The sequence below is a fragment of the Ornithorhynchus anatinus genome, chromosome 4 (assembly GCF_004115215.2).
Source record: "Ornithorhynchus anatinus isolate Pmale09 chromosome 4, mOrnAna1.pri.v4, whole genome shotgun sequence".
Lineage (NCBI taxonomy): Eukaryota > Metazoa > Chordata > Mammalia > Monotremata > Ornithorhynchidae > Ornithorhynchus > Ornithorhynchus anatinus.
In genome coordinates this window covers 36940203-36956132 of record NC_041731.1, presented here as the reverse complement: position 1 = coordinate 36956132, position 15930 = coordinate 36940203, and the positions used below count along the sequence as shown (strand labels likewise).

The 15930-nt window shown below is 53.0% G+C and overlaps 1 protein-coding gene across 5 annotated transcripts; it reads left to right on the top strand.

Annotated features, from left to right (window-relative positions):
• Positions 1–4361: 4361 nt before the first annotated feature.
• Positions 4362–12449, top strand: SURF6 (surfeit 6). Of its 5 annotated transcripts, none has more exons than XM_029063991.2 (5): positions 4362–4465; positions 6788–7003; positions 7705–7923; positions 9369–9457; positions 11273–12449. In XM_029063991.2, exons 2-5 carry the CDS (start codon positions 6910–6912, stop codon positions 11975–11977), a joined length of 1107 nt encoding a protein of 368 aa, XP_028919824.1. In that variant the 5' UTR covers positions 4362–4465; positions 6788–6909; the 3' UTR covers positions 11978–12449. The 5 variants fall into 5 exon arrangements, with proteins under 5 accessions (XP_028919824.1, XP_028919828.1, XP_028919829.1 ...); XM_029063995.2 differs by having other exon boundaries at positions 4381–4465; positions 6791–7003; XM_029063996.2 differs by lacking the exon at positions 4362–4465 and adding an exon at positions 5166–5384 and having other exon boundaries at positions 6791–7003.
• The last annotated feature ends 3481 nt before the right edge of the window (positions 12450–15930 follow it).

The window sequence follows — 15930 nt, the reverse complement described above, 5'->3', positions numbered from 1 at the left end:
GCCGAATTGTCCATTCCAAGCGCTCAGTACTGTGCTCTGCACATAGTAAGCGTTCCATAAATACCATTGAACGAATACAGTGCTGTGCACACAATAGGCGCTCAGTACACACAGTTGACTACCTCATCTCCCTGCAATCCTGCCTGCCCGATCCGTTCCTTTCGTGCCGACTTTCTGTACCCCGGTAATAGCGTTGGTATTTGTTAAGCGCTTACTATGTGCAGAGCACCGCTGTAAGCGCTGGGGTAGATACAGGGGAATCAGGCGGTCCCACGTGAGGCTCACAGTTAATCCCCATTTTACAGATGAGGGAGCCGAGGCCCAGAGAAGTGAAGTGACTTGCCCGGAGCGGCGGAGCCGGGAGTCGAACTCATGACCTCTGACTCCGAAGCCCAGGCTCTATCCACTGAGCCCCGCTGCTTCCCCGATCTCGTCTAGCTCATCACCGACCTCTTGCCCACGTCCCGAGCCGGGCCCGATCCTCCCTCCCTCTTCGTATCTGACGGGCAATGACTCTCCCCACCCTCAAAGTCTCACCGCAGGAACGTCTCCAAGAGGTTTTCCCGACAAAGCCCTCATTTCCACTTCTTCCACGGGCCTGGCCCTTCAACTTGGATTCGCTCCTTTTATTCTTCCTTCCCGGAGCCCTTCTGTACATATGTACGGAAGCAGCGTGGCTCGGTGGCAAGAGCCCGGGCTTTGGAGTCAGAGGTCATGAGTTCGAATCCCGGCTCTGCCACTTGCCAGCTGTGTGACTTTGGGCAAGTCACTTCTCTGTGCCTCAGTGACCTCATCTGTAAAATGGGGATGCAGACTGTGAGCCCCACGTGGGACAACCTGACTCCCCTGTGTCTACCCCAGCGCTTAGAACAGCGCTCGGCACATAGTAAGCGCTTAACAGATACCAACATTATTATATGGAATTTAGATGTGGTGGGGATTGGACTGTCATCACGAACAGGGAAATAATCGCGATAATTTTATTTGTTAGGGGGCCCCGGTATCGCCAAGCGCTAGGATAGAGACAAGATGAGCGGATTGGAAAGAGTTCCTGTCCCACGCGAAGTTCAGTTTTAAGGGGTAAGGGAAACAGATATTTAATCCCCATAATAACAATAACAACAACAAAATATGTTAAGTGCACGCTATGTTCCCGGCCCTGTGCTAAGCACATCGGGTTGGGCGCTGCTCCTGTCTCGCGCAGGGCTCACAATCTCATTCCCCATTTTTTTACAGATGAGGTGACTGGGGCAACAGAAGTGACTTGCCTAAGGTCACGCAGCAGACCAGAGGCGGCATTCGAACCCGTGACCTTCTGACTCCCAGCCCGTCGCGGCACGTAGTAGATGAGTGACTTGGCCGAGGTCGCAGAGCGGACCGGCGGCAGAGCTGGGGTGGGAATCCCGGGTTCTTGCCTCCCAGTTCTGTGCTTTTTCCACTGGGCCACCCTTCTTTTCTAAATGGGAAATGAGAAGGGACGTGTCTCGGGCGGGGAAACTGAGACCGGAGAATCAACAACATTGATATTCATTCCATCGTATTTACGGAGCGCTTACTGTGTGCACAGCACTGTATTAAGCGCCTGGAAAGTACAGTTCGGCAACAGATAGAGACAATCCCTGCTCAACATCGGGCTCCCAGCCTAGAATCATAAATGCATATACACAGTGCTTCGCACATGGTAAGCGCTTAACAGACACCATCGTTATTATTATAAATATAAGTACATAAATAGATGAGAAGCAGTGTGGCCCAGTGGAAAGGGCCCGGGCGTGGGAGTCGGAGGTCACGGGTTCGAATCCCAACTCCGCCACTTGTCAGCTGGGTGACTTTGGGTAAATCACTTAACTTCTCTGTGCCTCAGTTACTTCATCTGTAAAACGGGGGTGAAGACTAGGAGCCCCACGCGGGACAACCTGATCACCTTGTATCCCCCGGCGCTTAGAACAGTGCTTTGCAGGTAGTAAGCGCTAACAAATACCATTATTATTATTATTATTACCACATCTGTAAAATGGGGATGAAGACTGTGAGCCCCATGGGGGACGACCTGGTCACCTTCTATCCTCCCCAGTGCTTAGAACAGGGCTTGGCACATAGAAAGCGCTTAAGAAATACCATTATGATTATTATTGCCTCATCTGTAAAATGAGGATGGAGACTGTGAGCCCCACGGGGGACGACCTGGTCACCCTGTATGCCCCCAACGCTTAGAACAGTGCTTTGCACATAGAAAGCGCTTAACAAATACCGTTATTATTATTATTATTGAGAGAAGCGTTGTGGCTCAGTGGAAAGAGCCCAGGCTTGGGAGTCAGAGGTCATGGGTTCGAATGCCGACCCTGCCACTTGTCAGCTGTGTGACTGTGGGCAAGTCACTTCACTTCTCTGGGCCTCGGTGACCTCATCTGTAAAATGGGGATTAGGACTGTGAGCCTCTCGTGGGACAACCTGATTCCCCTGGATCTCCCCCAGTGCTCTGCACACAGTAAGCGCTTAACAAATGCCATTACTATTACTATCTCATCTGTAAAATGGGAATGAAGACTTTGAGCCCCACGTGGGCCAACCTGATCACCTTGCATCCCCCCAGAGCTTAGAACAGGGCTTTGCACATAAAAAGCGCTTAACAAATACCATTGTTATTATTATTATTAAAATGGGGATGAAGACTGTGAGCCCCACGGGGGACAACCTGATCACCTTGCATCCCCCCCCCCCCAGCGCTTAGAACAGGGCTTGGCACAAAGTAAGCGATTAACAAATGCCATCGTCATTATTATAATTACAAATAAATAGAAGTAATCAATAGAAGTAATCCACAGAAGTAATTCATAGAAGTAATCCACAGAAATAATCAATAGAATTAATTCATAGAAGTAATCCATAGAAGTAAACCACAGAAATAATAGAAGTAATTCACAGAAGTAATCAATAGAAGTAATTCATAGAAGTAAACCACAGAAATAATAGAAGTAATTCACAGAAGTAATCAATAGAAGTAATTCATAGAAGTAATCCATAGAAGTAATCCACAGAAGTAATCCACAGAAATAATAGAATTCATAGAAGTAATCCATAGAAGTAATCCATGGAAGTAATTCATAGAAGTAATCAACAGAAGTAATTCATAGAAGTAATCCACAGAAATAATCAATAGAAGTAATCCATGGAAGTAATTCATAGAAGTAATCAATAGAAGTAATCCACAGAAATAATTCATAGAATTCATAGAAGTAATCCACAGAAATAATCAATAAGTAATCAATAGAAGTAATCAATGGAAGTAATTCATAGAAGTAATCAATAGAAGTAATCAATAGAAGTAATCCACAGAAATAATAGAATTCATAGAAGTAATCCACAGAAGTAATCAATGGAAGTAATTCATAGAAGTAATCAACAGAAGTAATCCACAGAAATAATCAATAGAAGTAATCCATAGAAGTAATCAATGGAAGTAATTCATAGAAGTAATCAACAGAAGTAATCAATACAAGTAATTCATAGAAGTAATCAATGGAAGTAATTCACAGAAGTAATCAATAGACATAATCAATAGAAGTAATTCATAGACGTAACCAATAGACATAATCCATAGAAGTAATTCATAGAAGTAATCAATAGACATAATCCATAGAAGTAATTCATAGAAGTAATCAATGGAAGTAATTCACAGAAGTAATCAATAGACATAATCAATAGAAGTAATTCATAGACGTAACCAATAGACATAATCCATAGAAGTAATTCATAGAAGTAATCAATAGAAGTAATTCATAGAAGTAATCAACAGAAGTAATCAATATACATAATCCATATTAGTAATTCATAGAAGTACTCAATAGACATAATCAATAGAAGTAATTCATAGAAGTAATCAATAGAAGTAATCCATAGACATAATCCATAGAAGTAATCAATAGACATAATCAATAGAAGTAATTCATAGACGTAACCAATAGACATAATCAATAGAAGTAATTCATAGAAGTACTCAATAGAAGTAATCAATAGAAGTAATTCATAGAAGTAATCAATAGAAGTAATCCATAGAAGTAATCAATAGAAGTAATCAATAGACACAATCCATAGAAGTAATTCATAGAAGTAATCAATAGAAGTAATCAATAGACGTAATCCATAGACGTAATCCATAGAAGCCCAAAGACGAGTGAGGCCGGCCGCTGCCCAAGGCCTCGCGGCACGTGTCTGGGCACGTGTCTGGGCACGTGGCTTGTCACGTGTCTCGTCACGTGCTCGGGCGGCCCCGCCCCTTTCCCCTCCCTGACCAATCGCCTGCCGCCCCGCCCCTTCCTGCCCGCCGACTCCCGAACCTCAGGGGGGCGGGGCCGGGCAGGCCTGACCAATCGAGCGCCGCTCGGAGGAGGGGGTCGGCTCGGCGCTCTGCCGGCCCGCCTGGCCGCGTGGACTCCTGGGAGCTGCAGGCACGGCCGGCTGCCGGGTGAGAGGCTCGGCGCGGGGCGCTCAGGCCCTCTCCCTTCCCCCCCTTCTCTCTCCATCCCCGGGTCCCAGGACTGTTATCAGGGGGAGGCTCCCCGGGCCCCGGCACCGTGACGGCATCCTCCCTCCGGGCGCGGGCCCGGGACACTTAGGAGCCCGTCTGCGCACGCGCGCCGATTTAACAGTGGGCGTGTGTCTGCGCCTGCGCCCGGCCACTTCAGAGTGTGTCTGCGCCTGCGCGAACGTCCAGCCACTTCAGGGTATCTGCGCCTGCGCGAGCCTCTAGCCCCTTCAGAGCGTGTCTGCGCTTGCGCGAGCCTCTAGCCACTTCAAAGCGTGCCTGCGCCTGCCTCTGGTCGCTTCAGAGTGTGTCTGCGCCTGCGCGAGCGGCCAGCCCCTTGAGAGTGTGTCTGCGCTTGCGCGAGCCTCTAGTCACGTCAGAGTGTGTCTGCGCCTGCCTCTGGTCGCTTCAGAGTGTGTCTGCGCCTGCGCGAGCGGCCAGCCCCCTTCAGGGTGTGTCTGCGCCTGCGCGAGCGCCCAGCCCTGTCGGAGTGTGTCTGCGCTTGCGCGAGCCTCTAGCCACGTCAGAGTGTGTCTGCGCCTGCCTCTGGTCGCTTCAGGGTGTGTCTGCGCCTGCGCGAGCGGCCAGCCCCCTTCAGGGTGTGTCTGCGCCTGCGCGAGCGGCCAGCCCTGTCGGAGTGTGTCTGCGCTTGCGCGAGCCTCTAGCCACGTCAGAGTGTGTCTGCGCCTGCCTCTGGTCGCTTCAGGGTGTGTCTGCGCCTGCGCGAATGCCCAGCCCTGTCGGAGTGTGTCTGCGCTTGCGCGAGCCTCCAGGCTCTACGGAGTGTCTGCGCCTGCGCGAGCGACCAGCAGCGCCCCCCCCTTAGAGTGTGTCTGCGCCTGCGCGCCTGTCCATCTCTGTAAGTGTGTGTGTGTGTGTGTGTGTGTGTGTCTTGACACGTGCTTTCGAGGCCCCAAACTTTAGGGGGGAGGGAACGTGTCCGCCTAAATCTCTTCTCTTCTGCCCTTCCAAGCGCTTAATCCAGTGCTCTGCCCATAGTAAGTGCTTAATAAATACGGTTGAGTGCGGGTGCCTGTTTGTGAAGAACTGTGATGGTGTTTGTGAAGCGCTTACCATGTGCCAAGCACTGTTCCAAACGCCGGGGTAGTAGTAATAATAATGTCGGTATCTGTTAAGCGCTTACCCTGCGCAGAGCACTGTTCTAAGCGCTGGGGGAGAGACAGGGTCATCAAGTGGTCCCACGTGAGGCTCACAGTCTTCATCCCCATTTTACAGATGAGGGAACCGAGGCCCAGAGAAGTGACTTGCCCACGGTCACACAGCTGACAAGGGGCAGAGCCGGGATTCGAACCCATGACCTCTGACTCCCGAGCCCATGCTCTTCCCACTGAACCACGCTGATAATATTAATGTTGGTACTTGGTAAGCGCTTACTAGGTGCCCAGCCCTCTTCTAAGTGCTGGGGTAGATAGAAGGCAATCGATAATGTTGGTATTTGGTAAGTGCTTACTAGGTGCCAAGCCCTCTTCTAAGTGCGGGGGTAGATAGAAGGCAATCGGGTTGTTCCACGTGAGACTCACAGTTTTCGTCCCCATTTTACAGATGAGGTCACTGAGGCCCAGAGAAGTGAAGTAATAATAATGTTGGTATCTGTTAAACGCTTACTAGGTGCCAAGCCCTCTTCTAAGTGCTGGGGTAGATAGAAGGCAATCAGGTTGTTCCACATGAGACTCACAGTTTTCATCCCCATTTTACAGATGAGGTCCCTGAGGCACAGAGAAGTGAAGTGACTTGCCCATGGTCACACAGCTGACAGGCGGCAGAGCTGGGATTCGAACCCATGACCTCTGACTCTATTCTTGATTCTATTTATTTGCTATTGTTTTAATGAAATGTTCATCCCCTTCATTCTGTTTACTGCTATTGTTTTTGTCTGTCCGTCTCCCCCGATTAGACTGTGAGCCGGCAAAGGGCAGGGGCTGTCTCTATCTGTTACCAATCTGTACATTCCAGACGCTTAGTACAGTGCTCTGCACATAGTAAGCGCACAATAAATACTATTAAATACCCCAGTGCTTAGAACAGTGCTCTGCACAAAATAAGCGCTTAACAAATACCAACATTATTATTATAAACTTGCTGTGGATAGGGATTGCATCTCCCACCTCTGTTTTATTGTATTCCCCCAAGCATTTAATTCCCCCAAGCATCTGTGCATAATAAGAGCCCAATAAATACAGTTGACTGATTCCTTGGGCCATTTAACTCTTCTCAGTAACCATCCGTCCTTTGTGTTCACAGCAGGTGCCAGAAGGGATGGTGTTGCAGTAAGGATCCCCAGAAGGACCCTCATCCAGCCGGCCCTGTGTCCTGAGAAGAAACTCGTGTTCCCGTGAGAGCCCGTGACCCAGTTCCTGTGAGCGATGGCTTCTCTTGCCGCCAAGGACTCGTACTTACAGAATCTGGCCAAGAAAATATGTTCCCAGCAGACTCGGGAGCCCCAGAAGCGAAAGTTTGGTAATCCCTCTCCCCTTCTTCAGCCGGAGGAATTTTTTCCCCCCAGAAGACTTCCTTTCTTTTGCAGTAATAATTTTCCAATGTTTTGGAATTTTTTATGGTATTTGTTAATCAGTCACTGGCATTTATTGAGCACTTAGTACGTTCAGAGCACTGTACTATGCACGTGGGAGAGCACAGAGTGCCAGAATTAGTAGATACGTTTCCTGCCCATAATGAGCTTGCGCTTAGTATGTGCCAGGCGCTGTACGAAGCGCCGGGGTACATTCAAGCTAATCAGGCTGGACGCACCCCATGTCCCACATGGGGCTCACAGTCTTAATCCCCATTTTACAGATGAGATAGCAGAGGCACAGAGAATAAAATAAAATAAATTGCGGTATTTAAGCGCTTACTATGTGCAAAGCACTGTTCTAAGCTCTGGGGGATACAAGGTGATCAGGTTGTCCCACGTGGGGCTTACAGTTTTTTTTAATCCCCATTTGACAGATGAGGTAACTGAGGCACAGAGAAGTCCAGTGACTTGCCCAAGGTCACACAGCTGACTAGCGGCGGAGCCGGGATTAGAACCCGTGACCTCTGACTCCCAAGCCCGCGCTCTTTCCACTGAGCCACGCTGCTAAGTGAAGTGATTTGCCTAAGGTCACGTAGCGGACCGGTGGCGGAGCTGGGTTAGAGTGACTCTCTCTTTTGTGTTTCAGCCTCGAAAACGGGTAGCCCCGGTGATGCCGGGCCCCCAAAGAAAAAGAAGAAGAGGAAGCAGAAGCAGCAGCAGCAAGAAAAACCACAGAAGCGGGCCGAAAAGGCCCAACCACCCCAGGACGGGCCGTCCAGCACCAAGCAGCCAGCGGCTTTGCGGGGCCCGAAGCCCGCCGTGGCGGGGAAGAAGGGGGGTCCCAGCCAGAATGGGGGCCCTGCAGGTGAGGGACCCGGGTGGGCCGGTCTGACGGCGGCTACTCGGCCAGCCTGCCGCTCTGTGAGTGAGCGGAGGGGGTGGGAGTCGGGGTCCCCGGCTTCCGGGAGGACCCCTCCCGTTACGGGCTCTAGGGGCTTCATCCGGGAGGCCGAAGGCTCGCTCCACTCTTCAGCCGCCTGCACTCTCCGTCTCCGTGAGAACCTACTATCCCTCTGTCCCCTGGCGACGGTCACGTGCTTCCAGAGGGCTGGAGGCCCGGAGCTTCCGACCCTGGTGCTCCCTTGCGCCTCCTGACCTCCCTTTATCTCCCCTTTCCTAGCTTGTGTCACCTCCCCCTGAGCGTTAAGGCACTCCATAGTAATGGTGTTTAATCTCACACCGACCCCTGGGAAACCGAAGCCCAGGGAGGTGGCGACTTGCCTACCCAGCGGGTCAACAGAACCCGGATCTTCTTACACCCTTCCCCCGTCGTTCCCAGGAACCCTCGAAGCAGCCGACCCATTGGCCGGCGGCTCCACGGCTCGCGGGAGGGAGAAGTGGTTCTTCCTCTTTCTCTAAACCTCTTTCGTCCCCCCCCTTTCGCATCCTCCAGGGTCGGCCAGTTCTTCCTCTGTAATATTTCTCGGATTGGTGGTCCTTTCCGTCCCTCTCTGGTCACCCCCACTGTGTCTCATCCTCCCGGTGGATCCCCGAAAAAGCCTCCTTGCTGGATTCTCTGCTTCCAGCCTCTCCCCTCTTCAGCCTACCCCCCCTACAGCTCCTCCTCATCGTTGTTATTGCCGCGCACCGAGCCCCGGACCGAGTGCCGGGATGAAGGCCAGAAAATCAATTAAGACACGATCGGTGCCCCAGCAGGGATCTCAAAATCTATGGTGAGGAGTATCCAACCGACGAGCCGTTAAACAAGGAAAGGTAACGGCGAGTTCAGCAGACCAGATTAAACGCGGTAAAATAAGTCGCCGAAATGCTGGTTCGATGGGACGGACCTCTCCCAGCGGTGTACACGGTGCCCCTCCACCGGAAATCTCCCACCACCTCCCCCCTGCTCCTCGTAGAAGGGAAAGGCTTCCGCTCCTCCGCTGACTATCCGCTCCTTTTTTCGACCGCAGCTCTCTCTGTGGCCATTACACCTCCCGAGCGAGTCTCCTTCCTCTGCCTTCCTCCCAGCTCTGTCCCCCATTCCACTGCCCGCCCCTTTCCCTCTGCCTGGATCTCCCTCCTCCAGTTTTGCCAAACATACCCCAGGCCTCCCTCCTCCAAAACCTGCTTAAAGACAAGCCTCACCTTCCACCATCTGTGTCTATGATTTACCGTGCGGGTTTTCTCACTCCCAACTGAAGTATATTCGTCAAGTTACGTCTGCCGTCGGTCTTATTAGATCGTGAGTACGTCGAGCATCTGTTTCCGAATGCTTCCCGAGAGTGATTCCTCCCCTGCTTTCTTCTGCAGGTCCTGCAGCCCCTGGGCCCAGCTCTTTCGTAGGCATAGATATCCTCCGCCAGCGGCTACAGGAGAAGATCCGGGAAGCCAGCGGCCAGGTAGGGGCCCCTGGCTACTAGATATTCTGATCTGGCAATGGAGGAAAAGGCTGCGGAAACCCACTGTGGCAGCGGAGGCTATCGTGCAGCCGGCCTCCCCTTCTCCTTCGTTCAGTCATATTTATTGAGGGCCTCCACTGTACCGAGCGCTTGGGAGAGTACAGTATAACAACAGACAGACACATTGCTGCCCACAGCGACCTCGCAGGGGGAGACAGACGTTAATATAAATAGGTAAATAAATAAATTGCAGATATATACATATGTGCCGTCGGGCTGGGAGGGAGGATGAATGAAGGAGCGAGTAGGAGCGGCGCAGAAGGGAGTGGGAGAAGAGGAAAGGAGGGCTTTATCAGGGAAGGCTTCTCGGAGGAGCTGTGTCTTCCCTCTCGGCACAGGCTGCAACCATGCCTGGGCCGTGCGGGGGCCCGTAGCCGCGGGTCCTGGCTCGGCCCGGCCCTCCGGAGCCCTGATGGTGGAGGGGGCGAGGCCGGACGAGAGGAATCCCGTTCCTTCTCTTTCTGGAGGCCTGGAGGAAGGAGTGGCGTATTATTAATAATAATTGTTACAGTACTTGTAAAGGGCTTACCGTGCGCCAAGCATTGTTCTGAGCGCCGGGGTAGTACAGGTTAATCAGGTCGGACCCTGTCCCTGTCCCACATTGGGCTCACACTCTTAATCCCCGTTTTGTGTAACTGAGGCCCGGAGAAGTGAAGTGACTCACCCAAGGCCACACAGACACGTGGCAGAGCCGGGATTCGAACCCACGACCTTCTGACTCCCAGACCCGTGCCCTGCCCACTCCTCCTTTCTCCACCTTCTTCCCCCCCCTCCCCCCGGCTTTCAGCCAGCCCCGGAGACTAGAGTCCCTTAGGGTTTCTCCAGTTCGGCCATCTCTCCGCCTCCTGCCGCGGAGTCAGAACTGCCCGGGCCCTCTTTCGGGTGGCAGCCAGAAATGTCAGAGGGGTGGGTGGCAAAGCAGCCCCGGGAGTCCAGCAGAAAGAGCAGATTGTTTTCCTTCTCTTCCCTTCGGCGAAACAGCCGCGGGAGCTCAGGACTAGGGAGAAGCGATAAGGGGAGGAAGAAAGAGGGACTGAGTAGGGGAGGGAAAGGGAGAAGCAGGGAAGTAATGGGATGGACAGAGTTGCCCCGGGGATGCAGAGCAGCACTTTACAAAGTGTTTGGGGAACATGCAGAAGTAATAAAAGCACGATCCCAGGAGGCGTGGATTAATTAAAGTATCATAGTCATAGGAAGGACACCCGTCATAAATAGAGGAATTCACGAGTGGCAGGTAGGATGGTCTGACCAGGAAAGAGGGAGGGTCTTGTTTTTTTTGTCTTTTAAAAAAAATCGTATTTAAGCGCTGACTATGTGCTAGCCACTGTACTAAGCGCTAGGGTAGCTACAAGCCATTCAGGGTGGAAACAGTCCCCGTCCCACATGGGGCTCACAGTCATAATCCCCATTTTGCAGACGAGGAACCGAGGCACGGCCAAGCGAAGCGACCCGCCCGAGGTCGCACGACGGACAGACGGCAGAGCCGGGATTCAAACCCAGGTCTCTCTGACTCCCGGGCCCGTGCTCTAGCCACAAGGCCACACCGCTTCTCGATTATTTAGGGTTAGAGAGCAAAGTCTGGTCCTCCCTCTTTCTCTCGGCCTCCCCGCCGCTGCGCGGGAGGGTTGTCGTGAGGCGAAGGCGATGGGAGTGAACCCCGGGAGGGAGGGGCTCGTCTCAGCCCCCGGCAGGCTCCCTGGCCCACCTGACTCGAGCGTCTCTCTCTCTCTCTCCCCCCACCGCACCCTCCCCCAGGGCAGCGCCAAGGAGCTGTCGCCCGCGGCCCTCGAGAAACGGCGGCGGAGGAAGCAGGAGAAGGAGAGGAAGAAGCGGAAGCGGAAGGAGCTGAAGGCGAAGGAGAAGGCGGCCGAGGCCGAGGCCCAGGTCAAAGAGTCCGGCGAGGCCGAGGCCCCCGGCCCGGCCCCGGCCGGCCGACCGCCCCGGGCCCAGCTGGACTTGGTCTTCAACAGAGTGGAAGTCGGGGAGGAAGTCGGGGAGGCCCCGGTCGGCAAGGCCCAGAAGAGAAAGGAGAAGCAGCAGAAGCTGAAGGGCAAGCTGACCCCGCTGACGGGGAAGAACTACAGGCAGCTGCTGGAGCGGCTGGAGGCCCGGAAGAGCAAGCTGGAGGACCTGAAGGACCGGGACCCGGGGAAGGCCCAGCAGCTGGACGTCAAGATGCGGTGGACCAACCTGCTGTACAAAGCCGAGGGCGTGAAGATCCGGGACGACGAGGAGCTCCTCCGCGCCGCCCTGAAGCGCAAGGAGAAGCGCAAGGCCCAGCGGCGGCGGCAGTGGGAGAAGCGGACGGAGCAGGTGGTGGAGAAGATGCAGCGGCGGCAGGACAGGCGACGCGGCAACATCCGCAAGAAGAAGCAGGCCAGGCTGGAGCGCCGCAAGGTCAAGGCCCGCAAGAAGGGCCGGGTCCTGCCCGAGGACCTGGAGAAGGCCGGCCTCAAGTGAGGGCCCGCGGCTGCCGCCGCGGGGGTTTCCGTCCCCGGCTGTTTCTCTCTCTCTCTCTCTCTCTCTCCCTCTCTCCCTGTCCCCAGGGAGGAGCCCAGACTCGAGGGCTCCTGAGCCCAGTGTCCAGGGGAGCCGCCCTTTCCAGGCTGCCCCTCAGGACCCCACTCCCCGCTTTGCCACGGGGCATCAACAGAAGAGCCTACAGACTCTCAAACCTGGCTCAGCGGCACTGCCCGCGATGAGGGGAATACGCGGGAATTCTTGGGTGGCCCGCTTTGGGGGCGGGGGTGGCACCCCCCCCGGGAGCCCTCCTGGATCCGACTGTGCCCAAGGAGGAGGGGTCTCCGTGGGGAAAGAGGGACCTCCCCGGGGAAGGCAAAGAGCAGGAGACTTGCTCTGTCTCTCCGACGGCAGGGCTGCCGGTATTGGGTGTAAACGTGGAGTCCCAAATTAAACACGTTGTTTAGCCGAGCCTCGCCTTGTTGGGGGTTCTTTTCGGGCGGTGGGACCTGCCCTGTCGGCTCCGCGAACCTTGCGAGAGAGAGAAGCCGTTTTTCTCACGGGCGGGGACCGCTTTTAAGTCTTAACTTGGGGGAGTCGGTCAGCCGGTGGTAGCCGAGCTCATTCTGAGTGCGAAGCGCCACACTGAGGACGTTGGGAAGTATATCGGAAGCAAGACCCGCATTCCCTGTCCTCAAAAGGTTTACAATCTAACGGAGGAGGCCGAGGGATCAAAACGGTTGACGATCTGTGGGAGCAGAGGTAAGAACAAGCACACGACAGGAAGTAAGACAAATCTATCCCACCTTGTTCCGGGCCTCCAGCTAGGCCTAAACCAAGAGCTCTTCCTCTGGACTGTCAGCTCGCTGTGGGCAGGGAATGTGTCTGTTATAGTGAACTCTCCCAAGCGCTTAGTACATTGCTCTGCACACAGTAAGCCATCAGTAAATACAATTGACTGACACGGGCCTCGGAGTCAGTAGGACCTGGGTTCTAATCCCAGCTTCACCACTTGTCTACTGTGTGATCTTGGGCAAGTCACTTAATTTCTCTGTGCCTCAGTTCCCTCATCTGTGAAATGGGGATCAAGACTGTGAGCCCTTTGTGGGTCATGAACTGAGTCCAACCTGATTGGCTTGTATCTATCCCAGTGCTTTGTGCCTAAGTCATAGTCAAGTGCTTAACAGATACCATAAAATAAAAACAAAACCTTAAGGATGTGTGTCGCAGTCTGAAGCTCAGTCCTGCAGGTTTCCTCCCCACAGAAGGAGTTGGGGGGACAAGCTGTATTTGGGGCTGGCTTGGGCAGGGCCGTTTTGGATCAGGGTGGCTGGGGAAGCCATCAGGGTTCAGAACAAGCCATTCAGAAATTAGGGAAATGACCTTGGGCTTTGGCAAAGACAACATATATAAATTCCTCATTCAATTATTCTTTTTAATGGAGCTTGTTAAATTATTACTATATGTCAGGTACTGTAATAATAATAATGGCATTTGTTAAGCACTTACTATGTGCCAAGCACCGTTCTAAGCATTGGGGTAGTTACAAGGTAATCATGTTGTCCCACGTGGGGCTCACAGTCTTAATCCCCATTTTACAGATGAGGGAACCGAGGCCCAGAGAAGCGTCTTGCCCAAAGTCACACGCAGCCGATAAGCGGCGGAGCTGGGATTAGACCCCACGACCTCTGACTCCCAAGCCCGTGCTCTTTCCACTGGGCCACACTGCTTCTCTGCTTCGACTAATCGCTGGGGTTAGATGCAAGACAATCGGATCGGACAAAGACCCAGTTCAACCCCGCGTTCTGTACGCGGTCTGAGTTCTGCTCTGCGCCTCTGGTTTTTTGTTTGTTTTTTTTTCGTAGGTGTGAGGATGGGTGGGTGTGCCGGTCGCAGTTTGTCCCTCAAGACTCCCTGCCTTCTAAGGAGGCCACCGATCACCTGCCAATGTGAAGGGGCTAATGGGTCCTGCCCTGAGAAGGTTGGTTCTGCTCAAGAGTGGTATTACCGGAGAGAAAGGCCCACTTGGTATCTCAAGCTGTAAGAGGCAGGGCAGTATTACCCAGACAGCTCAGAGAGAGTGAAAATCAGTGGGGGTCCCCCAGGAAAGGGGATAGAACCGGAGAGAGATGAGTCACGGATTGCCAAGTGGCCTGGATTGATCCCTAGTGCTATTCCCGGGATGGAGGCCCGGCCCCCGGAGTAATCGGCTTTTAACGGCCACTCACTGGGTAGCCGGCTAAGATTGCCCTTGAGAAGTTGGAAAGGAAGGGACAGGACAACCTGTGTACTCTGAGAACTCCTGGGAAGGGAATGCAGTGCTGGCCAGGTACTCGGGATGCTGTGGCCAAGGGACTGGAAGAGCTCCAGAATTCCTAAAGGATAGGGATAGGAGGGCTGGTGGGAGCGGGCGTTTCCCCAGGGAGAGGATTGGACAAGTGCTGATTCAGGCACTTATATCCTGCCAAGACTACTGCTTCAACCTCCTCGCTGACCTCCCTGTCTCCTCTCTCTCCCCACCCCAGTCCATACTTTGCTGCTCAAATCATTTTTCTAAATAAACGTTCAGTTCACGTCTCCCCACTCCTCAAGAGCCTCTAGTGGTTGCCCGTCCTCCTCCTCCTCATCAAATAGACTCTTGACCATTAGCTTTAAAGCACTCAATCAGCTCCTACTATACCGTGCTGATTTCCAAGTCCTCCCACTTCAACCCTCTACACCGCTGACCCCTTGTCCGTGTCCTCCCTGTGGCTGGAACTCCCTCCCCCTTCTTATCAGACTTCCGCTCTCCCCATCTTCAGAGCCTTATTAAAGTCACATCTCCAAGAAGCCTTCCCCGATTAAGCCCGTTTTCCCCCCTGCTCTCCCTTCCGCTTCACCTCTTTCTTGGTTTTGATGCTGGTTCCCCGCCTGCCTCTAATTCTCTCACTTGCAGGCTATGTTCTAGGTTCTCTATTCTCCCCTTCCACTCGTTCTTAGGGATCCCGTTCCACCCACGTGGCTCCAGCTGCCATTTCTATGTGGAAGATTCCCAAATCTCTCCAGCCTCGACCTCTGATCCAGTCTACGGTCGTGCATTTCCACTTGCCTTCAAGACACCTCCACCTGGGCATCCTGCCGGCACCTCAAACTCAATATGGCTGAAAGGAAACTAACCATCTTTCCCCGCCAAAACCGCTCCGCCTACCTTCCCTATCTCCGTCGGGAAGGCCACCATCCTCCCTGGTCCAGAAGCCTCTGACCCAAGTGTCATATTTGACTCCTTGCTGTCTTTCAATCTATTACCGACCGCTGCCAGTTCTTCCTACGTAATATCTCCTGAATCTGACCTTTCCTCTTAACCCAAATAGCTACCACCTGGAGCTATAGAGCTCCAGCCTCATTGCTGCTAGGACTACTGTGTAAATCTCCTTGCTGACCTCCCTGTCTCCGGCCTCTCCACACTCCAATCTGTAGCATCCGTCGCTGCCAGATCCTTTTGCTCGTTCATTCCTCAGCACGCAGTTCTCCGTCTCTCAAAATCCCTCACTGTCCTCCTTGGCCTTTCCACATCAAAGTAAAGACTCCTCACGCTTAGCTTCAAGCTTCAGCTCATCCCACCTTACAATTACCCCCCCCCCAATGTACAAGGTCCGCATCCCCTCTAGACTGTGAGTTTGTGGTGGGCAGGGAACGTGTCTACTTCGTAAATTCCGGTTGCACTTGAAAAATAGATATGATCCCTGTCTTCAAAGAGTTTACAGTCTCGTAGGTGAGACAGTCAATCTCTAAAGTGGTCAGGCGTTGAATCAGCAAAAAATATGCCCGATTATTTACATAAAAACGAGTTGAGAGGGTGCTGTAGGTCACCTGGCGTGCTGGAACGTGGGGTGAGCAGAGAGCTGATTTCGTTCATTTATTCAGTTGTAATTATTGAACACTTAATGTGTGCAAAGCACTGTACTAAGCGATTA